The sequence below is a fragment of the Dysidea avara genome, chromosome 6 (assembly GCF_963678975.1).
Source record: "Dysidea avara chromosome 6, odDysAvar1.4, whole genome shotgun sequence".
Classification (NCBI taxonomy): Eukaryota; Metazoa; Porifera; class Demospongiae; order Dictyoceratida; family Dysideidae; genus Dysidea; species Dysidea avara.
The window spans coordinates 36,916,107-36,942,971 of NC_089277.1; the positions used below are offsets into that span (position 1 = coordinate 36,916,107).

Consider the following 26,865-nt stretch of genomic DNA (forward strand, 5'->3'; position numbering starts at 1 on the left):
GTGACTGCTCTATTAGAGTATCTCGATCGAGACGCACGCCGCGATAATTAAAACATTTAATTGTTACGCAATCATTTTTCAAAGGGGGTTTCCGTGGAAACCTTTGAAACCCCCCTAAATCCGCCACTGTAAGTGCAAGTCCACACAATTCTTACTGTGATAAATCTATACAGTTGAAGGACTTTAATAAGTATCTAAAGGTCTTCAAATGTAAAACATGTGGTACAACTACAGTACATTACTACATACTATCTATCCATTAAAACACCATTAAAGACTGCAACTAATTATCTTACTAAATGTCCAGCATAAAAGGAAGGATTATGTGTCTGAAAACATTTAGGTGAAATTACTGATATGCATACGTAGATGCAATGCATCTACATAAGTATAAAGCTTCACGTTGCTCATGCAGACTTCCTTTCTTCTGATTACAGGATTAGAATGGTTGCAAATAACCTTAATTTGGTGAATAGTTACCAATTCTCACTAGGGTATAGTTTTTAGTATTGCAAGTTCTCTCTACAGTTAATGATTGAGTACTCACGAATACTAGTTGCATGTAGTCATACCCATTTAACGTGTTTTGTACCAACCTTTTACAGTTTACAGTTTTTCAAGTAACAGTACTGATACACACACTGTATTAAAGTACTGATGTTAGTGTCCCTGACAAAATAACTATTCCAACCAAATTCTACAGCCTTCTTTGTGTCACTCCCTGATGACAAATACATCATGTGATGTGATCTTAACAAGTACTGTAGTACCAATTTTAATATTCAAGTGCCAAATCTTAAGCGAGTATTCATCAAGTATTAGTATTTACTTCAGCCTAATTTCCACTACCCGATTGTTGTAGTGGAGTTACACGTACAACCTCCTGTATGGTTTCTACATGTGTAAAATGACTGCTGTAGTAATACATAAACAACCAGTGTAACAAATCACCCAATCCAATGTAGCAGAACAATACATGCAGGAACAATAAGAAACATCATGATTGATAGTCATGTGTATGGCTGACAATGTGTATTGCTGATTTAATTTATTTAATTTATTCATTAATGTCTATATAGCCCCCTAAGAACCTTGAACAAGGCTAATGAAAGCCTGGTAGGTAGAAACTGGACAAAACAACTACTTACATACACAAGTATGGTGACAACTTGATTAAGAAAATTTATTTGTAAACCTGATGGTTAATCTTGTTTATGACTACTACAAATAGCAGTTGCAGCATTTTGTCAATGACTAAAAGATAAGCTGAAATAGCTTAGATTTCAAAATGCTATATACTTCATAAATAATGGAAGTATATTTTATTAACCCTTTAAGGACCAAAAATTGTATGCATAGTCTACCCTGAAAGCCCACACGTTTTCTGATTACTGCGCATTTAGTGTTTTCAAAAATATAATAAGTTTATAGCATTGACAAAGCCCCTACAAGTGCTCAATTGTATAACAAATTATACTAAAAGACTCGCCTGACAATAATAAACAACATTATCTAACTTACCAAAGTGTACAACCAATGTCTTAAAAGCACTAAGGTGAGTTTCAAACACCTACACGTGATCAATTTCTTCGTGACACAATCAATAAAAACAGTCCACCATTTTAGTTTTTTAAAACTGTATCACGTGATCTTGTATATCAAATTATTCGCCTCTAAATAGTGAGCACTCTGAGCTTTATTTGAAGTTAATACGATGAACACAGCCAAAGTTATGGAGCGATTTCTACAAGGTTAGTTTTATTGTTGTGTAAATATTAAATGTTTGTACTTTGTTAGGAATTTTACACAGGCTTAGTTTTGCGAGATAAGTTGGCCTTATATATCAAAAGAATCGCCTATGAATGGCGAATACAGTGGCCCCTGTTTCGATCTAATAGCTTCATTTGTTGCAGAGTTATAGCTCTTTGTTTACTGCCAATAATCTTGGACGTAATATTACGGCGCTGGTCTTTCGAGCAATACCTACTTTGGTCGTAATATTACGGCAGCAGTCCTTAAATGGTTAATAGTCAGTGCTAATAAATCACCATGATTATGCTTTTGTACTGTTGTATGTGTGTATATTGTTATACAGTAGTATGCATATCTTAAGCATTTGAATGGTCTTGCAGGCTTGATAATGGGTAAAGTGATACAATTACACAAAATTAATATGATTGTGTATTTCAACTAACATCTGTCATATTAACATCCACTCCATCGCTGAGATATTCCTTCACATCCTCCAGCCGACCACAAGAAACAGCATTCCAAAAATCCGAAATGTTATGCTACATTGAATACATGAAATAACATCATAACCAGAACGTATAGCTATGCAGATAACTTGTAGGTGGCATTCACAATTATTACAACTAGAAAGAAAAATTAGGAAATTTAAGTTGGATTAGGGATCAAAAGTAAAAAAGTTGTGAGGTTGTCTATATCTGCAGATAATACTAATGGACATTTAATTCCTATAACCGAGTTAGGGATTAAATGTCCATTAGTATATCTGCAGGTATAGACAACCCATCTTGTTTCACTATACTTTTTAGCTATTCCCTTGTTTCACTATTTCTTTTCCTTTGATCCCTAATCCAACTAAAAATTCCTTCTATAATATTATGACTCATGAACCTGCTCAGAAAGGCAACCTGATCCTAAAAAAACAAATTAAACAGTAGGAATAGTCGATTCTAATCTGCTTTTATTATCATGTGAGTTACAACTCTGTGAATTTAATTGTGGGATACAGTGACTTCAGGGGCGTAGCCAAGGGTGGGCATGGGTGGGTATTTGCATAACCATCACAGTTTCTTGCCCTACCATCACAAGGAAGCAGTCACTTTTTATCGCCGTTTAGCTGAATTACTTTCCAAACATAACACCATGACCTACAGCAGCACTCTTGCGTGGCTTCACCGTTTGTTGTCCTTTTCTCTTTTAAGATCTGCAGTATGTGTATCCGGGGAAGCCGTTCCATTTCTTACAGATCGTCTGATGCTTCCCCGGAACTGGGCCTTGTAAGTGGCCCTAGGGACTTTAATTGTCCCCATTATTGTTGTTTCAGTTGTGTCCAGCACACATGCCTTTTGTGTTAGGGATGGTAGGCGGGAATAAAATATTTTTAAAAATCACAAGTAGCTCAAGATCAGTTCACACGAGGATTCACAGCAGCAAACAAAATCACCCTACTTTATATTGTAAAGTGTAAACGTGTACCTCATTTGTTGAACCATGACTTCGAAGAAGGGATCGAGATAGATGGTATATCACGTGATCCATTACGAGGGAAAATCCCTTGGGAACTTCTTGTAATTACACTTCATGTAGACGCACGTGCCACGTTCCTTGACGTGGTTTAAATTCGAAATTTAAAATGGAATCGAAGCATGGTACACTATAGTCGTGGTACAGTATCTCTAAGTCACAGTGAGTGATAATCGCCAGTAGAATTCAGTGTGGATGGTGCTGGCGGCAAAAGATTTACTGTTTCATTGGACTTGTCCAGCGTAACTTTTTGATAAGGAAAGTACCGTATAGCCTAACTGACTGCTGATGAAAGAAAAACGGGAAAACGTACTCTTCTAGAAAACAATAATGGCATATGCAAATGGAGCTGGAAGGTCAAGTCATTATAAAGTGTCACGTGCACAATTTGTACTGATAAACCGAGTTGTGGTTTACACCAGATTCATGCAAAATATGCATTGGCTGCTATAAGTCTGGGAGGAAGCTTTCTTGGCATGCTGATATTTGTGATAAGACTCGTAGTTCATAAATTAGCACCCTAGCCTTTATTTGGGGCCACGTGGCGTTTACTTGAAAAAGCATTACATATTGCTGTGGTGGTTGGTCTGTTTGCTATACTGCCAGTTAATTGTAGTAAATATGTGATGAACTATTTAAATTGATGGTTCTTGTAGGTTCAGCAGTTTGATGTCATGTGATGTTCGGCTACGACGATCGTCGGTGGATTCCTGGCCTACAAGTTTAATAAAATAGCATATAGCTAGTACGTAAATGTTTGCATGCATGCAAGCAGCATTTGTACACACTATAGCATAGGTAGCTGTAGGCCTTGTGTGCATACACTTTCCATATTTTTCTTTGATAATGTCTCGCATGAAAGTGAGCGTGCATATTTCTTGTGTGTGTAGTTAAGTTGATGTTATGCCCAACCATCAAATATTGGCTGGCTACGCCCCTGAGTGACTTGAGGCTCCTCCAGTCACGCAATAGTTACAGGACTTGAAATCCTCTATATTGAAGAATGGTGGAACCACAGATGGTAATGAATTACAAAGCCAGCAATTATATAGTGTGAAAGTTTGGGCTTAGTCAAGAAGACTGACTGGCCACTGGTTTTGCAGGAAATGTGCAAGCTGCTCATTTACATCAGATACTGCATAACTTTATGCTAAGGCAAAGCCAAGGCTTTAAAGAACAGTTAAAATACACACTTGTGAAGTGTTCCTATGCTCATGGAGGACAGATGTTTTAAAAGCCAATCGACAGCTGATACAAGTAGCTCCCTACTAGCACAACAAAATATAAGTATACTAAAACATGTACAATGAGATCACTTAGTGGATTATATTGCCAGCATTACAGTGGATGACAGTTGTACTGTGCAGACTTGGATCAAATTCAGTACATGTTTAAATATAAATACTACATAAAAATTTTTTTCAAATGCAATCAATATAGAAATACATTATTCTGATCTATACACATAACATCATTATTTTTGTCATTACTGTAACAACTGTTATTAAACTGTAAGGCAACATGCTAGCTGTATGTATGTACAGTGTATGTGTACTGAACACTACTGATTGCAACTAATAAATATCAGATCTTCTATTGTTAGCTATCAAATCTAAATATTTTCTGTGCAATGCTAAAAAGTCTTTCGATGGATGCACACAAAGTCATCACTCACAAAAATTAGAGAGCTACTATAGCCAACAGGAAATATGTAGTTTCCAGAACTAAAGTAGACTCTCCCCTTGTGGTAAGCATGGTTACAATAGCTAAATGCTAGTTAGAAAGGACACAATACAATTCCTTGGCCATGTTATTGATGCAGAAGGAGTTTCAGCAGATCCTCAAAAGATCACAGCTATCACTAAGATGAAAACCCCATCATCAGTTTCAGAACTCAGACGCTTCCTTGGAATGACCAGCCAATTAGAAAAATACTCACCCCGTATTGCTGAAATGACCAAACTTCCCAGAGAGCAAGAAATCAGTATGGCTTTGGGATGTAGACCATGAAAATGTTTTTCAACAGATCAAGCAAGAAATGGCTTCCAACAGAATCCTTATTTGGTATGACCATGACCCTTCAGCTGAGACCAAGATTTCGGCCAATGTTTCTGCATATGGCACTGTACTGGAGCTGTCTTGTTATAGAAAAGTGAAGGTCATTGGAAACCAGTGAACTATGCTTCAAGGTCTTTAACTGGCACTGAGTCCAGATATACACAAATAAAGAAGGAAGCCCTAGCTGCTACTTTGGCATGTGAACACTTTTCTGACTACATACTTGGTAAGCACATAGAGATTGAAACAGATCACAAGCCATTTGTTCCTTTAAAATCTGGACACCCTACTAAGAGTACATTTCAGACTGAGATTTAACTTCACTGTCCATCATGTGTTACTCTACACTGCTGATGCTTTTCACACATACCTTTACTCATTATAAATGACAACATAGAAGATGGATCAGGTGCTAGCAAACATTGCTCAAATGCAGTCAAAAAAATCATTTAATACAGTACAGCCAAGCCCAATCAGGTCACTAAACATGTGCACAGTTATTGCCAACAGGGTTGGCCAGAAAGACATCAGAGGTGAATTACTTCAATACCGGTCTGTACATAATATCTGTGATGGACTACTTTTGCATGATCACTATTGTTGCTCCCAAGTCACTTCAACATGAGACCTTGAGTAAGATCCATCAAAGACATTAAGGAGTTGCCTTCATATTTCTACTTCAGTATGGTGGCCAGAGTAACCAACCAAATTCAAGAGTGTTTAAACCAATGTCCAGTTTGTATGAGGCAAATGCCTCCACCAAAGGAGCCACCAATATCACCACTACCTAAACACACCCTTGTGTATAAATTGCATTGTGTTTGTGCACACTTTTATTATGTGAATCATACTGCTAGTTATAGTGTAACTGTATCAATGGCTTGTATGAGACTTAATGCTTAGCTGTAGTCAGTAATACAGTCGCTAGCCCAAGTGTGAGTGTGTATTGTATATATTTCAGGCAAATCATAGATGCCACCCACGTCACAAGTAATATAATTATTCCAGTTGGGTGACTCACCTGAAAGCATGGGAAGCTACAGGAATGCTTTGCAAGTGCATTTATATGGGACCATGTAAATTTCGATTGTGGATAACATATGTACGAACAATGACAAGATGTTCCTGAGGCCAAACATAGATGTATTGACACGAGCATGCAACACCTTTGATTGTGGGTACGCAATTAAACACAAAAAGCCAAACACAAGATCATAATGATGTTTATAAGTGCACTAAAGTAGTTACTTTACTAACTAATGTTGTGAATATGTTTACAGCGCTAATGGCCAAATCAATCAAGTGCCACACCCAGGACCATATGTGAGTGATATTGTACCTGGTGTCTACAAAACAACAATATAAAGGTGAAAATGCAACCTGCACTTAAGTAGTTACTTTACTAGCTGAAAGTATGCAGTAAAACAACCTTTCCAATAAAAGTCATCTAGAAAATATATTTGACGTATGTATTGCAAGTACTGTATTGGGAATATCAAGTTCGATTAGGGATCATAGAAAGAAAAATAGGGAAACAAGGGAGGTCACCTACACCTGCAGATATACTAGTGTTAGTAAATAAACTTCCACTAGTTTATCAGCAGGTGTACGCAGTATCAATCAGTTATCACTAAGAGTGATTAATAATCAGGCTATGCATGCAAACCACAAATAGCTTATAGTCATAATGGGTATACTAAATTGTGCATGAGGAGGCTGTGTACTGTTTGTTTGCTTGTTAAGAATTATGCATCACAAAGCCCATATTTTATAAGTCAAACAGCATGTATGAATGATTACATTGATGAAAACTGTTATTGTGCAGAATTACATACTAGAAAATTGTAAAAATAAGCATTAAGCTACTAATCAGTTAATCAATTGGTTATAGGGAGCCAGTAATCAGCTATGTACACTTGGTCCAGGTCACAACTTTACAAACATCATGCAGAACATGCATTATGCTTACAATCTTAATTCTACACATGGATAGGCCATTCCAAATAAATTCTCTGTCTACCACCCACATCTGTTTACTGCAAGATGCATGCATTTAGACTATGGTACAGCTCATTTAGAGGGTTACTAAATCACTTAGTCACCTGACATGCTCATTTTGTCACCTACATACAAATGTTCATTTAGTAACGCGCCCTCAAGCAATTTTGTACAGATAAATAAAAAGACACACTGCAGTACTTGATAATACTGTAATACTCTTCTTCTCCATATTCTACAAATATACTGGACAAATAGTAGACTAAGCGGCGTATCTACTGTAGCTCTAGCCATTACTCTGGTTACCAATCAAATAATTATTTTTGTGAGTGCTGTAAGGACTTCAGGAAGAAACCGCTCTGCTGTTCTGCGTTGCTCTTTCACCCCACACTCATACCCTGGCTATAATTTAAACCATAGACACCACAACCAACAGAACTAAGCAAGTTAGTAACCCCTCAGGCCCTTAGTAGTGCCCTTGCTGCACTCGGGATGCTACAGACTAGGGCCATCAGGTTTGCTAAATCATTTAGCTCCTTGGTATCTAACTATTATGTAGTTTATGCTATATACAAAAACACTGATTTATAACCTACTAGCATTGGTACCTGCCCTATGTGCAGGACCATTTCACATTTTCACATTAACCACAATAACATAAATCAATGGATTAGTTAAAGATAATTATGTCCTAAAGTAACATGCATGGTGGTATGTTTTGTATGAACCTTATTCTGCCATCATGCAAGCCTACTAGTTATGATGTGAACAATGAACTTGCCGGTTAACTGAACAGCAGAATTGCATGTAAGCTAAACCAATAATTACAAGTACATCAAAAAAATTTGGAATTTTCAACTAGAGTAGGGACCATAGCACATCAATAAAAAGTACTGAAACAAGTTGGAGTAGTCCATGATATAAATCACAGTAAAACAATAAGAAGTGTTATATCCCTACTGTGCTCAAGATACTGTAAAGGAAATGCACAGTAGGGATAACACTTCTTATTGTTTTAAAGTGAATTATTATCATGGACTACTCCAACTTGTTTCAGTACTTATCAATGTGCTATGGTCCCTACTCTAGTTGAAAATTCCAGATGTACTTGTTTGTAGGCTTGGACCTATTATGCTCAAAATTTTACCTATTATTCCTTCTAGAATTTCCCAAAATTTTTACCTATTAATATTCTTGTGTCAAGCCTATTATTCCAAACTTATTCTCATTTAGTTTCTGTAGCTAGTCACGATCTGACTGCTCTATTATAGTATATGAACGTTCTATTAGAGTATATCGATCTTGTATAGGCTTTCATCTCCTTTTCAGCCAGCACTCGTATAATATTGTTAGCTATATATCACTCTTAGTAGCTTGACCCTTTCTTCTAGCTAATCAAGAATAGACATGCCCCTTAATTAATCCCGTGGACATCCGATAATTCTAAAATTATTTCTTTAACCATCCTATTATTCTGGAATTATTCTCACGAAATTGGTGACCTATTATTCTCAAAATTATGCCAGCATAATAGGAGCAAACCTACTTGTTTGTTGACTTTTTTGTAAATAATTATTATAACTGGTGAACCCATGCATACCATATCTGAAAGGGCGCTGCACACCCAAGCTATATATGTTAATTATCATCTGAAAAGTGAAGTAACCATTACGCTTCGTTGTCAGCTATGTTCAACCCGTTACACAATATTTTGAATCAAGAACAGTTCAAAAAGCACCTCTGCAATCCCCATACTGAAAGAAATGGTGCTATGTACCCCAGTTATATTTTGATTATCATCCGGATGAAAAGTGAAGTATCCACTACGCTTCGCTATTGGCTATGTTCAGCTCGTTACACAGCAGTACAAATCAAGAACCGTTCAAAAAGCAACTCTGCTAACAAAAATAGCTGCTATGAAAATACAAACGATTTCCGTTACTAAGGGAAGCCAGCACATGCTACCACCAAATTGACACTTTTTGCTGTCAGCAAAGATAAATGGGACACAAAAGAGGACACTGGTAAGTCCATGAAGAATGCATTCTACGTACTGCAGTATGCCAAAAGGCACCTCTCGGGCTGAAGTGACATCGAACAGTGAAAAAATCAAGTCTATGACCTTAGCGGCTATCAAGTTACACTTGTCTGAAGGCATCAGTCAGTTACTAGAAAATTCCGTTAAATAATTGTTTTTAAATTCCGTAGCAACTTGTTGAAAGTATTTCAGGTCGATCTGAAAGCTTGTTTGGGATTAGTTTTACCTAACCAATACTGCCTCATCGTTGTCAGGGGAAATTGGGGCTGTTTTTTGGGTGATGTTATTTCGTTGGCCACACCTAGTCTCGCATGACCAGACCGCTTTTTTCTCTTTGTCATTGGGTATGGAGAAAAAAGGGTCTGGAACAATTCAAATCCCACAATCGTCTTGACATGTCATGAGGCTACCTCATAATATGCAACCCATGCGCTTTAAACTCCATGTAACAAGAATGCCACAGCACAACAATAAACAAAGACCTAACTTACCTAAACAACTAACAATCGATTCAATCTATTATCGCTTCAAAGGCAGCTTTAGATGCTGTAATTACGCGCTTGCAATTGATTGACGCAAGTGGCTACTATTTGAAAATGCATCACGTTTCTTTGGTTAACACTCCCCAATTATCTGGGGAGTGCCAAGACGAGTGTGGGATTCGAACTGTTCCAGACCCTTTTTTCTCCCTACCTAATTACAAAGAGAAAACAAAGCAGTCCACATGAGACTAGGCCACGCTTCCTCCTTTGTGGTCCCTACTATACAGTAACTATTGTACAGTATGATCAAGACGTGTGCAAATTATGTGGTTCGGTCCTATCATGCAGGCACTGTAGTGGTCAACATAGAGTGTTTAAAGTAGTACTATTATTTTGTTGTACCTATACTTAGGGGTCCAGGAATTATGCCTGCATAATTTTGAGCATAATGATTGGGTAAAAGAATAGGGAATTATTCTGGCATTTTGAAGTGATTTTAAGAGCATAATTGGCATAATATGCAATTTCACGTAAGTTGAGATCGAGATACTCTAATAGAGCAGTCACCTACTCTAATAGAACAGTCGGTGGAATAATCTTTACTGTATTGCAACAGTGACTAAGTATCTTAGCAGCTAAAAGCTAAATTTCTTGTCTAATAGAACAACATAATATAACTGTACCAAAATCCTGCTAAACATGGTAAATTGCAAAAGTTGAACATGTTTTTATAAAACAAAATTGTTATTTTTCCGGCAGCCAGAAATATTTTGTCAGGGCTATTGTTCCAGCAGTCCACTAGATTTCTCACCATCAAGCACACTAGTTGTATGCTATGCCCTGAGTATTCAACTTTAGGGAACGCATCTAGTACTGTAGGTTGTCCAGAGCATTCAACTTTAGTGGATGCGTCTAGTAGATTGCCCCGACCATTGAACTTTAGGGGACGTGAAAAGTAGCTTTAGTGTTAGGGGTAGGGTCAGGTTCAGCTTTGGCTTCTTCTTCACCTTCAATATATATTATATAGAAGTTACTCCACTCAGAGATATAATGTAGAAACTATAGCAGTTAGGTAGCTGGGAGCCACGTAGCACAATGGTTAAGATGCTGGGCTAAAGCACTGGAGGTACCAGGTTCGAGTCCAGCTAAAGGAATTTTGTGTTTTTCTATTTGTTTTCATTTGAGGACCTTTTTTTGTCAATATTTTTGTATCTCCAATTCCTTGTGATGTTAACTACGTACTTGTCTAAATAATAAAAACAATTAACCAGGAAGTATGCACCTGTGTGTTAAGTTAATTTGCCCAAAATTTTGCTTGCAGTATGTTAGGCCTCAGGGAATTATTCTCCAAATTTTCATCATTATTCTATTCCAAATTTCTCCAAAAAAGTTATCATTATGCTCTTATTATTTTCAAAATGTACTCATTATTCTCAAAAATATTCCCAATTTTTATAAAGACTGTTGCTATTGTTCCGGTAGTCACATGAATAAAAATAAAACTAGGCACTTACTATAATAGAACACGTAGGACAAATAGTACAGTGAGTCAACCTCACACTAATTGCAACAAAAGCAAACTCAACAGATTGTATTTCCTTATTATGTCCTCAATGACAGAAAAAAACGTCCTAAGTGGGGAACAGTGTGAAAATCACTGAAATAAAAATCCACTTTTTTGCTCCATAGCAGTTTGATGTTTTAACAGTGTTTATAGTCATCTCAGTTAGGATACTACTTATATCAAAACTTATTATACCACTAAAAAGCTCTCACAGACAAATCTTTTGATATTAAAATTATCACCTTGGGAAGATGTGTTAACGAGTTATAATTAATAATATACAGTGTTATCAACAAGACTGTAGCAAATAACCTTGTATGACTACTCAAGTGTGTCAATACCATTGTCATGAGATATGTTTGTGCAGCCAGTTCCCTTGCAGTTACCACAAGCAGGAATACACTCATTATTGTGCTCCTTGCATGAGCATCTTAGATTACTGCAGTCAGTCTGGTAGTTGCATCTGATCACCCGTAGCAGATGTTCAGGACCAGGAGGTAGCGATGTTTGATGTGCCCTCTTCACATTCTTGCCATCCCCAGTCTCTGGGATGAAGTTTTACAGCTGATCCTTTCCATTCTTGAGCTTGAAGGTAAACATGAAGGATGTGGTACTTTGCTGCTGCTGAAGTTGGTGGTAAGAATTGTGATTTTACGTGGGATGTTTTTGAAGCCACCTTTTCACAGAGCCAATTATGTCGGAGGGAATCTAGTGTGTCAGTTATCATTCCAATGAGACTAGTACTAGAGCTTTTTCTCCCGCATCTATCACATCATGCATATGTGTGGAGGCTGAATCAGAATAGAACACCTTTGCTTGCTCACGGAACATACTGCTTGCTTTGAACTTACTAAGGAATGTCCCTTTTCCAATCCGATAGAGACGTGATGTTCCCAAGAATAGCATGGATGAAGAGGATGTTGTTACAGATGTCTTGACCAAGCTTTTCTTTTGCAGCTCTGATGTTCCAGATGCAAAACTTTTTTGTTTTTCTTTGGCTCAAGATGAAAGAAGATGTCATGGTAGTCGAGACTTGTGTGGTAGCAGAGCAGAACAATGAGGTCAGTGTCTTTACCAACTAGCACAGTGGTACTGGTGGTAGCTAGTCTAGCATAGCCAACCCGCGTGTGTAGCGCGAGGGTCAGCTACGCCAGACTAGGTGGTAGCAGACTGAAGAGCCTTCTGAACAACCTAAAGATCAACATCTCCTGGTGCATGATAAGTTTTGTAGTAACTCTTGTACTCAGCATAAAAATAAATTGCTGCTGATTTGTTCAGTTGGACAAATTCTGGTCCTTCTTCATTGTGGTGGTCATGTTAGCAGCAACTGTCACAGCCTTTCCTTTTGACTGCCTCTGATGTGTCATATCTTTTGTGTTCATATTTTCATAGCTATCAAATACAACTATGGCATCCTTGTACTTTCTTGCTACATATTCTGTGTACTGGTGGCAGATTTCTCCATAATTTATGTAGAACCACAAAACCATGCATGGGATGCATTGTAGAAGTGTTCCACCATCCAGGAAATACTGAATGCCATCATCTGGGATATCTGCTAGGACACCACTTTCACAAATCTTCTATATTGCATCAGCAAGTGCTGGCTTGTCTGCTTCATGGAGCAAAAGAGAGGAATCAAAGAAAGCAGATGGATAGCTATACAGCTCATGTTGAAAGGCTAACTCCAGATCATCTGATGATTGCATAACAGTAGTAAGTCTCTGATCAGAAAGAGGAGCAGTGGATCAACCTGAATCCCTTCAAAAATGACCAAAGATGATCAAAAATCTCTCCTCAGATGACAAAAGTACAAGTCTCCCATTGCTTGATGTGCTTGGCATTGGCTCCTCTTGGTTGGTGTCTTTTGCTATTTGATGTGGGCTGCAGTATTTGCAAAAACATTGCTGATGTACTACTGTACTTCCCCAGGCATAGTAGAAATGCTTTCGTTCCTGACCTGGTTGATGATTGAACTACCCTTTGCTGTTAGAGTAGAAAATGGGACACCTGTATCTGCAGAAGTCTTGTAGACGGTGCACAATACAGGTTGTACATCCATTGCTGGAAGTAGAATTGAGAATGTTTGAGTGAGCTGGAATACTGAATGATCAAATTACCTTTATCTATGGTCCCTGGCTCATTCCTGGGTTTCAGCACCCAGTGTCAAGATTGAAAAAGTTTGCCCCGGTTCAAGTCTTGTTCAGTTAGTTAGAAAGTACTCTTCTCATGCTATCACCAGGATTAAAAAACCAATGAAAATATGTGTCACAAAAAGCGATACTGAGAAGAGGAAAAGTTGTCCTGGGCTGGAATCAAACCCTGGACCTTCAGGTTAACAGTTCTATGTGCTAACCCTTTGGCTGTTTATTCGTGGTTTTGACAGGAATGTAGCTCAAGTTTTCCTCTACACCAACACCTTCAATGCTTTGTAGAGAATGAACAGAAGTAGGTAGCGATTTGTAACAACAAACTTGGAGTTGCCAGATGATGAACACTTAATTTCATGTAAGTTTTATGTTGATACATGCTTTGGTTGTCGAGTTCACTATGTCACGAAACAGACAGATGGATACACAGACAGACAGCTTTATATAATACTCACATAAACTCTATAGCACACCATAACAAACAAAAGCCCTTGAATTCCTCTATCTAATGTCGACCATATCGATGTGATAACATTACCATAGTCACAGTTATTCACTGCAGATATGATGTAATCCATGCTGCACATTGAAAAAAAATTTTATTACTTTGGTGAAAAATCCCAAAAATTTACAAGTTGTTACCATTACTAAATTTGGTGCATATCATTCTGTGCATGCAGTGAAGGATGCTTAATAATACTCCAACTATACTGATTGCTAAACAGGTTAGTTTACAGAGAAAACACGTTGAACCATGTGTTTTTCGTACAATCTGAACATGTACGATATAAAGTTCCTTTCTGGCTCTCCCTTAATTGCTACACAAATATACTTACACATCAATCAAATAGCCTTTCGAGGAATCTGATGAACAATACCTTATGCCCATTAACCAAAGTATGCAGAAATTACAATGCCTTGTTTGAAAACAACAAGGAAGACCATGTTGTTGGTATGAAATGGGCAAAAATCAAGAAATACTTTACAAAACTTTTGATAAGGAGAAGCTGCTAATGTTACAATGGAATAGTAGAAATTGCCCACATGCAAAGAAAACAATAACATCACTATAAGGCCAGGCAAAGTTGATTTATAGTTTCTCATCACTCACCCACATCATCATAATCATCCACCCTGCCACCACTAAATTTGCTATAATTGATTACCTGCAACAGCATTTCAATGTTTAGGCAAACTAGCATTATTTTTAGCTACAGAATTAGTTTCTTCCTGCTTCAGCGGAATGGTGCTAAAATTTTGAGGAAGTGGCTGATGAAAAACTACCAATCCACTTTGTCTGGCCTAACATGCACTACAGAAAGCTCCATGCATATAAGGCCACTCAAAAGAAATTCTGCTTGCTGTCTTTCCCCCAGGCATTTTCTGATATAGTTATTAGTAAAGTTTCCAAAATATCTTCACATGTATCAAGTGTACAATACGAGTAGCTACAATCTTAATGAGTGTGTAAAACCATAATACATAAGTTATCAGGTGAGCCGGCACAGATATAATCTAGCTTAGCCACTATTTCTTTGTGCAGTGCCGGTAGAGAAAAATTGCTATACAACTGAGACTAGCTTAGGCCAAGCAAACTTGATTAATTGTTTCTCATCCCTGCCCACACCCCTTCTTACGCCACCACCTCTAATATCACTATTGCTGTTATTAATCACATGCACACATATTTTGATGCTAAGAAGGCTAGCTATCATTTTACAGCACAGCAAATGTCACTTGCACCTCAGAAATGGTGGTAAAACGTAAGCACTAGTTCTTAAAAGTCTTTGGCTAACCTTTATAGTAACAGACAGCTTAATTTGGAGTATTTTCTTTAATAATGATAATGAAAAATGACCTCCCACCCGCATGGAAATTCAAATCTTTGTGGATGAGAAACAAGTAAATAATAAAGTTTGCCTGGCCTTAGGCCTCTCCAAGAAAATTCATTGTTTCCCATTTCCTGCCCACATGCAAAAAAAATTCTCTTCTTATTCATTATTGGGGGTCTGCCACTTCTCGAAGGATGTACGAGATTTCGAAATCACAGTGATATTTTGATTTCGTGATTTCTGTGATTTCACCATGTTGACTTTCATGGAGCTAGAACAGGTCCAGAAGCTTTGTCATCAGTAATCTGGATGGTAAAAGTTATATCATCACTAGTTGGGATGCAAAGATGCTGGGGCCATAGCCATGCACTGAGCTGGCTGAGATCCAAACAATTCCACCAATTACATTTCATAATTATTACCATCATCACACACTCAACATTATCAAGAATTCTTTTTTTACAGAACTGTTAAGGAATGGAATGAGCTGCCACCATCTAGTTATGACGAACTCCTGGAACAACATTAATAAGTCAATTTATATTATTGGATGTATATCAGAATATTGCTGTCTTTCCAATATTATAATCATAACCAGTAGCGGTGATGGTTCATGGTTGTAGTTGTACGGTAGCGGTGCTGATGATTAATAGGCAAGCTAACAGTGTAAAAAGGCTGTCTAAAAATGGATTTCATTTGCTAGAAGCCATCCCAGAACTTTGTGCATAAGTTATAATTTAACAAGGGTAAAAAATAGGCATGGGTGAAGGGATGCCGCACTAGTATTTTTACGAGATTTTTTACGAGGCAATCCACAACTTATCTGCCCTCTCTATTGCCACACAATGTTCAACTAGACACCACTACCCTTACCACTTCATCTAGGTACGTAGCTACATGAACCAGCATTCCTTCTTTCCAAGAGCTGTCACTGACTAGAATAATTTGCCAACTTCAGTGATTGTGTTAGAAAGCATTAGCATAATGCTACTACATACATTAGTGGTCACAACACACTAACACAGGTGTGATAGTGTTGTCCAAACTGGCACATCCTTACAAGAGTAGTATGCACACCATATTAGTCACACTAATAATAGTGTGATCATACATGTATACAACTGAAAAAAACATTTGGAGTGAAAGGGTAGAATGTAATGGGTATATTATCAAAGTCAACCACCACTCATCATAGTATTATTGTGAAATATTACATCATCTGCAGTTTCAAAATTGGTGTAACATTCCTGGAATGTCAACAATATACAAACAGTACACAACACTATTAGTCAGTCAGCAACTTACTGCTTTCAAATCTCTACTTAAACATTGTATATAAAACCTATATCACCAAGCCTGGAGTTTGATTGTGGGTTTAATTTCATTCAACTGAGGCTACCTTAAGATATGTACGGGCCCCCAACTGATCATCAGTATACAAAATTTTCATCTCTCTACTGTTGAATGGATTAATCTAATGGAAATTCTGTGAGTTAATATTAATCAAGATTAAATTTACTCTTGGTTAATGCAAATTGGTTACTTTATTGATACAAACATACCAGCTTTGTTCCCTGACTTGAACCGTCACTACAATAAAGTGTATTTATGCATACCACACACAAATCACATACTTCGGTGAAATATGTGATGTGTAGGAGATGATGGTTCACATTTGCTAACTAATGGACAAATGTGAACTATCATCTCCTACACATCACATACACCACAGGAGTGCAAGCTACGTATAGCATACAACACATTTAGAGCATACATGCACAAATACACATTTTATTGTAATGTGTCTATGTAATGGCTTATCACAAAACGAGTTTATTTATAGCATATAAATTCAATAAAATGTATGCTTTTCTATACATCCTACTACCTCTAAATGATAAAGGATGCCAAGAACACCTAATTTTTAACACTAGAATCATCTATAATAACAGAAAATAGTTTTTCATTTACAAATCTTAGTGTCATGTGTGCTTCACACACTATATCCTAAAAGTGTGCCTGCACCCCAAGGGTGTGCTGCTGGTTAAGTGTGCTATGACCACCTGAGTTTTAACAGTGCTCATCTGATCAATAGCTATGTGATGTATTTAATCTGCATGCAATAGCCAAGCTGACTTATGCAGAAAGATAGCTATCTTGTATGTACTAGCTACCAGTTTGATAATACACAATAGATCAAACCACACGTGAAAGTTGACATAAACAATATTTCTGCTAACAGCAGTAACGTGCACATCCTTTCTTTCACAATGGTATTGGAAACTGGAATGGCTCTCTGTTAACAAACCTGATCTCATTTCATATTGACTAACAACCACAGTGGCAGGAAACACTTAAATACACAGTTGACTGATCTGGATACCATGGTCTTCATTGTATTATGAGCTTAACCCTGTTTTAAATGAAATGTTTGTTTGTGAGTTGTACAAAGGTGTTAAGTGGGTCAGCTGAACAAGCAGAATCATATTGTGTGAGCTAATCTTTGAATAGTTAACACCTAGTAGCTAGTTACTAACCATGGCCAGTACTGACATACATGTTTTCTCTGCATATTTGTCCTGAAGCTAATGCTCAGTGGGAACTACTTTCTTTGCAAAAGTGTGCTCATAGTTTGCAGCTCTTCTACATGGTTAACCTGTTTCATCATTAGCCCATGCAGTCACTTGTGGCTGCGAGTAGAGCCTAAATTGCTAGTTAACACTGAATAGATTCTGAGATAGATTCTCAGATCACTCGTGTGGCTCCAGTAATGGACGCTTTTGACCATTAGTGGACTCAGCTTCAGCTGTAAAATTCAAGAGATTGGCAGCCGAACAAGTTCCAGATCAAGCGATTCGCGCCTTAAATCACTTCTGTCAAGTTCCAATCAATAATATCGCATCATTCAATGCGTCAGTAATTTACAGAAATATACGGAATTTTACAGTTTTCGTTTTCTGATTTCTTTTGAGTGTGTGATTTCATGATTTCAAATGTGATTTCTGACGAAGCGTACGAGATTTCAAGAGTGTCAGACCCCTCATTCATTATTCTGTAAACTGAACATTTTATTTATCACATGAATGTGTAGCAGTTGTACACAGGCACTAAATCTAGCCTTATTCAAAGTCATACCCTGAACCCATGGAGCTTATATACTGTATTTATCCCCTTCCAATAGCTGTTGTGTGGGTCATGGAATTTAAAAATTAGTAGCATAGCTATAATGAATAATGAACTGCCTGCCCCACACAGTTGAGACAACGAAATGGGAAACAATGAATTTTCTTGGAGTGGCCTTACCATTCCGATGAGTACCGTTCCTATCATGCCAGTTAGTAAATTAATCCATAGATAGTATCAGTCAGCGGCGGAGGAAGTAGTTGATATGAGGGGGGGCTCCGCTGAGCTGACCCAGACTTATTTCTATAGTTTGGTAAGGTGAGACCAAAAAAAAAAAAAAAGGTCACAACCAACTCACAAGAGCTATCCACCTCACCAGCTACCATTTCTAGCTGATAAACTACATAAAAATCCTTACATAGCTCGCTACACACTGACTACTTTATTAGAGTGACTGCTCTATTAGAGTATCTCGATCTTTATCGTGGTTTTCAGCCCCACTCCAAGAAAGATAATTTCGGTGTGATATCATTCTGAGGGGGGGCTAAGCCCCCCCTCAGCAGACCTACGGGGGCTTTAGCCCCCTAGCCCCCCCCCCCCCCCCCCCCATTTCCGCCGCCTATGGTATCAGTATTCTACGTGGGTATGTAGAATATACTATCTATGGTAAATCTAATAAATTCCTCCACGTGCCGTTACATCTGTGATACCGCTTATTCGCAGCAGCTAAACGCGAGGCTAGATGTCGGAGAAAATGTAGGGGAGGGTTGACCTCTTCACACTAGCTACAATCTGTCAACGCACCAATGGTCCGGGCAAATAAGGTCCGGGCGGACTGCTTGTGCTTACATACTTGGTCGCCCCGGACCACCCATGTCAGTGCATAAATGGTCCGGGCTGAACACAAACGGTCTGCCTCCAGTTTGTCATGCCTGAATCTGCTAATTATGAATTTTGCAACGTACGTTTAGGGCCACCAATGGGGGGGCAACTGGGGCATTTTTCCCCAGGCCCCAGCCTGAAAGGGGTCCCAGGAGGCCGGCCCCTTGAATACCTGTTTAAAAGATCAATATACTCTAATAGAGCAGTCAGATCTAAATATTCTAATCAGTAGTGTAATTTAGATCTGACTGCACAAAATGATTGCACAATCTGATTTTGTGCTGTAATTTCACACTGTACAAAATCATGCAGATTTATCACTGCACACTTCAGGTTTAACACTGCAAATTTGTGCAGTGTTAAGGCCTTATTTTAGGCCCTAGTTTGTCCCCATGCACCTCACAGTCCTCACTTACTACATGCTCACAATTATGGCGACCATACCTAATTAAGGATAATATGTGACCTGGCCTGCAAAAACAGGGCATGTGGGCACAAACTACACTCCATCACTCTACAGGTAATATCTCACTACTGGAAAAGTATATTTCCATTCTGTAACTTGCATCATGATGCCAATTAAATGCTCACTAAGAGCTGAAAATTGCAATGCCATAGCATAATGATACAAAAAGTTATGAGTGATGAAATTGTGAAAAGTAGGCAAAAATCATGTGCCCACATGCCCTATTATCGCAGGCCCGGTCACATATGTAATTTGAGTATATTCAGCATTAAATGACAAAATTCATTTTGAACAACTATGATACTAATTATAAATCCAGGATACTTGAACTCAAGCTCCTACCTCTTTGAGATCCAAGATATTTTATTTGCAATCAAGTCACTTAAGTCAATCACACGAAATTGTGACATAAACAACTATAATATTGTTACATTCTCTCAAGGACACACCAGATCTTCTACAGTCTACATGCAACAAGCTAAATCATTTCGTACACACTAAAAACCACTGCACCTATACCTTTATTTATGTCCATGTAGCAGATTGCACGAACTGCCACCATGCACCTATTAACTTTCAAACATTAAAAGTATAAGTTAACTATAATTACTGTACATTTGCTGGAACCTTTGGCAACTTTCCATTGAGCAATAATAAATAAATAAATAAATGTCCCAAACTACGTAATATACTTGTGCATTACCGTGTACAGTAATAGCTAGTAGTACGTAGCTATAGCAATTTTAGTTTGCTAGGCTCCAACTTCTTCAGCAACTGTCTGAAACTTTACGGAGGTAGCTACAATGCGAAGATGGTACTCCGCCAGTATTTGCTAACTCAGTGCTGAGGACGAACTGTCTCCAGACTTTGACTTTGGTTAAGTTGGTAGTAGTTAGGTAATTATTTTGTCACTCAGTATAGCTAATCACAACAAATAGTAACGAGTACGTGGCTTAGCTTTATGCACTTGTCAATTTCATGCCCCACCCCCCCACCCCCTAGTCTCGCGTGGCCAGACCGCTTTTTTCCATATATTGGGTGGGGAAAAAAGGGTAAGGTGCAACTCCAATAGCTGTTTACTTCTGAGCCGTCCCCACATTCCGGGGACGCTAATTGAATAACATTGGTCACAAAGGAGGTGCCATGACGTCAGTAAGTTAACTAGAGATCTGTTTATCCTTTAAACGAATCTTAATTTGCTCCGATGTCTCTTTTATAGCGTCTTGAAAGTTAATCCTCATCATGTAACAAGACTCACAACTGGTCTCGAGCCCAGACCGCTTTTTTTTCTTTTGTGTGGGGGTGGGAATGCCCCCACACAAAAGAAAAAAAAAGCGGTCTGAGCATGAGACTAACTCACAACCGGAGCAGGAGTGTAGAAATACTTCATAGTTTTACTGACGTCATGGCACTCCTTTGTGACCAATGTTATTCAATTAGCGTCCCCGGAATGTGGGGACGGCTCAGAAGTAAACAGCTATTGGAGTTGCACCAGACCCTTTTTCCCCCACCCAATATACGGAAAAAAGCGGTCTGGCCACGTGAGACTACCAACCCCCGGGCGTCCCCACACCCCAGGTGGGGATTTGACATTGCTTCTTGTCCCCACCCCTGGGGCAATTGACAATTGTCCAATTCACTGACCGATTTTCGGTAGTTGCATTTCTAAACAATAAAATCGCACTTGCTATAATTTTACTAGCTACAGGGCAGGTTTATTAGTAGTCGTATGTATGAAATATGCGCTTAGTCATCCTTGAGGTGTTGTCAAATCCCCTACTATGGGGGTGGGGACATAGTGGGGATTTGACAGCTGATTTTGCCCCAGTAGTGGGGAATTTGACACCGCGATTTGTCAAATCCCCTGTATTCCCCCACCCTCCCCGGGGGTGGGGCATGAAATTGACAAGTGCATAATAGAATTGACATTTATATCCCGGACCAGTTTTGCTTAGGTAGGACCAATTTTGTTGTCATAGCTGGTCCGGCCGGACCATTTATGTCGAACATATGTGGTCCGGCTGGACCATTTATGCACCCGGAACAAATATTTTGTTACAGATCGCACTAGCCATAGATACTACACCCCCCTATGCTAGGGTCCGCAATCCGAAAAATCAACTTTTACAAATCGATCCCCCTACCATTGTGGGTTGTTCATTGTAGTATCCCATTGCTAGATCCACCATGAAACCGGAGGCACGATTGTTGTCTTCACAGAAATATCGATTTTAGTATTTCGTGAGATGCAAAAATTATTTTTAAAATCTCGTGCTCCACACAAAGAACAGGATAGAACTTGCTACTTAGCTAGGTATTATCTAGAGTTAATGTAGTTAAAAAGTACGCACAGTAATAAGCAAATGGTTCACTGGGTTCCCGGCACAGGGTTGCTTTCTCTCAAAAAGCAGAAAACGAAACACAAATTTTCGAATTCAAACTGCCCTACCAGCCAAGACAAGAAAAGCCAACTCTTCCTCATAGTGATGTGATAAGGTTGGATGCATAGTCTGTCTATGCTGTTAGTCTGGAAAGGATCTGATACTTCTCACCATCTGGGTGAAGAACGTCAAAATTTTCGTGCATCATTTCAAGGGATTCTCTCAATGGTACCAAAGTGCTTTCCAGTACTTCTGATGACACACTGGTCACTTAATTTTGTTTAGAATGATGATAAATGATGGTTCAAAATGTTTGGTAGTAGTATAGTAGTTGGTGTTTCTGTGATTTCATATGGTGCAGTATACCAGCAGCTCAGCAGGAGCTCCACCCAGCTCGAATCAAAAATGAAAGATTTTGTGCTTTTTTCGTTTTTTTTTGGATGCTTTGCAGTATAATAGTAGGCATTCCAGTATCCGAGATTTTTTAATAAAAAAATTCTCCGTATATTCCCCAATAGAACCCTGGCACAAAATGACAACTCGTGTTTAACTTGGGATTGCTCCGTCGTCCGAGCTCCAATGAGGGTGAAAATCGCTGTGGGGTTTGTCCACACGCTGATCATCATGAAAATCTTAGTTTTATCGTGCGCGTTACATATAAGTAAGTTTTGTGTTGTTTTGTAATCTTTTCAAGCCTTGTAATGTATGTAGAATACTTTAAAACTTTAAAAAACGTACGGTCGGGTGGAAGGTAGTCACTGGTGCTTACTTTAAAGTGCGTAGTTACTTCGCTCGGGTTAGCGATTTTCAGCTCCAGAGCAATTTTTTGATGGTTGTGTCATCAACTCAAAAGTATAAACCACTTCAAAGTCGGCATAACAATGCCATAATTGAAACCACAACTCCACCTTAGGTATTGTTGCATCATTGTGGCACCTCCACTTTAGTTGTTTACCTTTATAAGTTGTTAACTTGATGTTTTTACCAACTTGAGATAGCCACTTGCCTATGGGCATACACCATTGTATTGAGAAGTGTGCAGTAGGTGAAACATATTTGCTCACCACAAAGCATACAAAGATCGCTGAGATCCAATAAGACCTGAAGTTACTCTCATTACATGTACAAACTTGCAGCTAGAAGCAACTGCAGTTTCAAGATGGTCCAGATTGCTAGATGGCTTCCTGATTCAATTGTGCCATTTCCCCCTGTAAAATGTATGGGGAGCCCTGGAGAAAAAATGTACCTTTTTTCAGTTTTTAAGCACTGTGCATGCCAAAGTAGCTAATTCCAACCCAACAAACTATATATTTCTGAGATCAGCAATCAATACTCTATCTATTGAGCATATAAAAAGCCTGTTTTTCCAAAATTTTAAGATCAGTCTGGAATGCCTAATAATAGTGATGTAGGGTGATCTAGTGAAAACTTGAAGCTGCTGTGGAGCGTGAGGGGTGAAGTCAAATTTGGACGATTTTGCTGCCTCCCTGGATGCATAGCTTAGAGCGAGGCGTGGAAGCCGTGGATGAAATAATAATTGACAACCGCTGCTACCAAACGTTCAGGGACATCTTTTTCCATAGTTTTAGTTTATAATTGATGATTGTTGTGACTGCAGAAGCGCTGGAAATGGCTAGAAAGTGCGACACGATTCTTTGATGCTACAGAAAAATTTGACGCTCGTCACCCAGATGGTGAGAAGTCTCAGATCTTTTCCAAACTAACAGCATAGACAGACTATGCACCCAACCGTATCGAAACACTATGAGGAAGAGTTGGCTTCTCTTACCCTGGGTGGTAGGGCAGTTTGAATTCGAAACTTCGCATCTCTTTGTCTGTTTTTTCGAAACTTCGCATCTCTTTGTCTGTTTTGACACCCAGCAAATCATTTACTTATTTATGTGCGTACTTTTCAACTACACTGAACAACTCTGGATACGATTTGGCTAAGTAGCAAGTTTCATCCGGTCCTTTGTGTGGAGCACGAAATTTTAAAAATAAATTTTGCATCTTGCGAGATACTGAAAACGATATTTCTGTGAAGACAACAATCGTGCCTCCGGTTTCATGGTGGATCAAGCAATGGGATACTACAATGAACATTCCACAATGGTAGGGGGATTGATTTGTAGAAGTTAATTTTTCGGATTGCGGACCCTACCTATGCACTAGGCTGACTAGCTAGCTAACATATCCCAAGGAAAACTACGATAATTTCTTAATTACGATGATGACAATTAATAGTGTGCACACTTACATGTTCCCGTGGTGCTGCCATACAGCTAAAGTGGCTGCCCTAGAGGCTGTCTCACTTCAATGCACTTTACCGGAAATTCAGCTAACCCACGTGAACAAATTAAATTGTATGCCGTAGGCGGGGAAAGTTACGCGTGGGAAAAGTTTCGCGATTGCAGTAGCTATCGCGAAACTTTTACGCCAGCTAGTTTCTACATGCTTGTATTTGTGCAGTAATAAATTGGTATGCAAATTCAGAATCGCAAAACTTTTACGCCGGTATACAAAGCAGAGTGCAATTCGCGAAACTTTTCCCACGCGTAACTTTCCCCGCCTACGGTAGTTTAGTCGATTCCAATTAATACTCACCGCTTCCAGCTATGATTTGCAATGGAGACTGAAACACCTCACTGAGTGTCTGAAGTGAATTTTGACTCACGTGGAGTTCCTACTGTTTGTTCAGCTCAAGCGACTTCGTACTACACAATGCCGGTGGGGAAGCAGTCAGTTATCATAGCGGTCTATCCAGACACAATGGATGGGACTGGATGCTCTACAATTTTTTTTCCCCGGGCTGGATGGACTGCCCTTGCCTACCACCCCCAGCTACAATCAGCTGCCAAGGAGCTAGGTATGACCTGTCAACGTATACCCCAGCTACAATCAGCTGCCAAGGAGCTAGGTATGACCTGTCAACGTATACTATTTGAGAAGTTAGACTTTGGGGAGACATCAGTGTTGGACCAGTTCTACAGTGCTGATGTAGCTGTGGCTGATATCACAGAGGTGTCCTATCAAGCTGTCTTGTCCTATCATCTTGGACTGAGGGAGAACTTTGACATGAAACAAAACATGGTGACTTATATTGATCAAGATACCCCAAATCTGGTCTAGGTCGTAGAGGAAGTCTTCTTCCTACAGCTAGCACTATGCCCAGTGTGAGTATGTGTGTGTATATATGTGCACTTGCACATTTGTGTTTCAAGACAGAGCCTTTTAACCCCGCCCCATGCCTGCACTAACTCTCAGCCCCTAGCTGTGTAATGTACAGGTGTCTTAGGGTTGGTTTACTTTAGTCAGATGACAGCCAATGTGCCCCTGATTTATACTTCAAACTACAGGGGTGTATGAATAGATTAGTTGTGTGGTACATGTGTATTATGTGTACACACAATAGTGTTCTGTATACTTTACAGCCAAGGGGTATGAATCACCAACTATCACATATGTGACCCGATGAGCCAAAACCTGCATAATTCTGTTTTAGAGATAAATGCCATTGAAATACATTGAGTAAAAATGCATGCTACATAAATAATTTTATGCAACGTCTTAATCGCTTCAGTAAACAGTGAAGGAAGACTGGAATCGAATGATCTAATATAACAGTGGATCCGCCTCTTTATGGAGAGTCAGGGGCTGATCCAGCGGGGGTGGATAGGATGGCTAATGATTAGTATCCATTACCCTGTTATTTTGTTTTAATCCTTTTTTGTGTCTTTTCTTTTCTGTACTGTTTGCTTGTACATACAACGCCATATACATTATGTAATTTTTCATTCTTGCATGCACATGTATATAGTCTTTTACAAAACCAAGGTAATCTAATACAGAATAGAAGGACCGCACATTTTCCTTGGTTGTTTTCTTTTGAAAGCTTCACAAATATTATCAATATTTAGTGGAATGTCAAAGCTATGAATTGCCAAAGCTTCTAGCCACTCCCCTCTAAATAATTCTGGATCAATGCCTGAGAGTAGGAATATCTTTGTTTTGTTTCTGTACCATGGAGCAAACTTGAGTTACATGTGTTTGTTTATGTTGCGATAAAACTTAACTTTATCGTTGCCATTTTTAAGCTTGAACAGCCTTCTTGCTTGATAGCGTGAGTGTATTTAAGTTGTAAACTATATACCCCAGTTCATGGTGAATAGAATGGCACAAGTCCCAACTCCGTAGCCCATTGCACTCCGTAGCCCATTGCACAGCCCATTGCACTCATTTACAGGCACTTGATCAATTAAACAAGCACCTGTAAATTTTTTCCAATATAATCACTGTACAAATGGATTATTTTGCTCTTCTTGTTGTCTATCGCTATAACTCCAAAACCACTCACCAGAAATGGCTGAAACTTCAACAGTTCATTGGCTTTTCCCTCTAGGCAACAAAAATGTCAAAATGAAATTCAAGGAAGTTAGGTTTTCACTCAGCAGGTCACATATCACCTTTTTTTTTAAAAAAAAATATCACAATACGATATATATCACAACATTGTGCCAGAAATGTATATTTCTCATGAAATTGAATTACAAGTTACAGTAGTTAAAATGCACACTTTGTTTAAACTGATCACATATTTACATTAACATCTGAAAGACAT

The 26,865-nt window shown here is 38.6% G+C and overlaps 2 protein-coding genes across 2 annotated transcripts in view; both read right to left on the reverse strand.

The window, feature by feature from the left end:
• Positions 1–24,597, reverse strand: part of LOC136259448 (ankyrin-1-like) — a 455,130-nt gene extending 430,533 nt beyond the window's left edge. Inside the window, exon 1 of the mRNA XM_066052932.1 lies at positions 24,505–24,597. Coding sequence (XP_065909004.1) covers positions 24,505–24,525 — 21 coding nt within the window. The 5' untranslated portion in view covers positions 24,526–24,597. The remainder of the gene's footprint in view (positions 1–24,504) is intronic.
• The window catches only part of LOC136258375 (26S proteasome non-ATPase regulatory subunit 10-like), a 113,864-nt gene that overhangs the window by 43,025 nt on the left and 43,974 nt on the right, over positions 1–26,865 (reverse strand). Inside the window, exon 4 of the mRNA XM_066051685.1 lies at positions 2,196–2,291. Coding sequence (XP_065907757.1) covers positions 2,196–2,204 — 9 coding nt within the window. The 5' untranslated portion in view covers positions 2,205–2,291. The remainder of the gene's footprint in view (positions 1–2,195; positions 2,292–26,865) is intronic.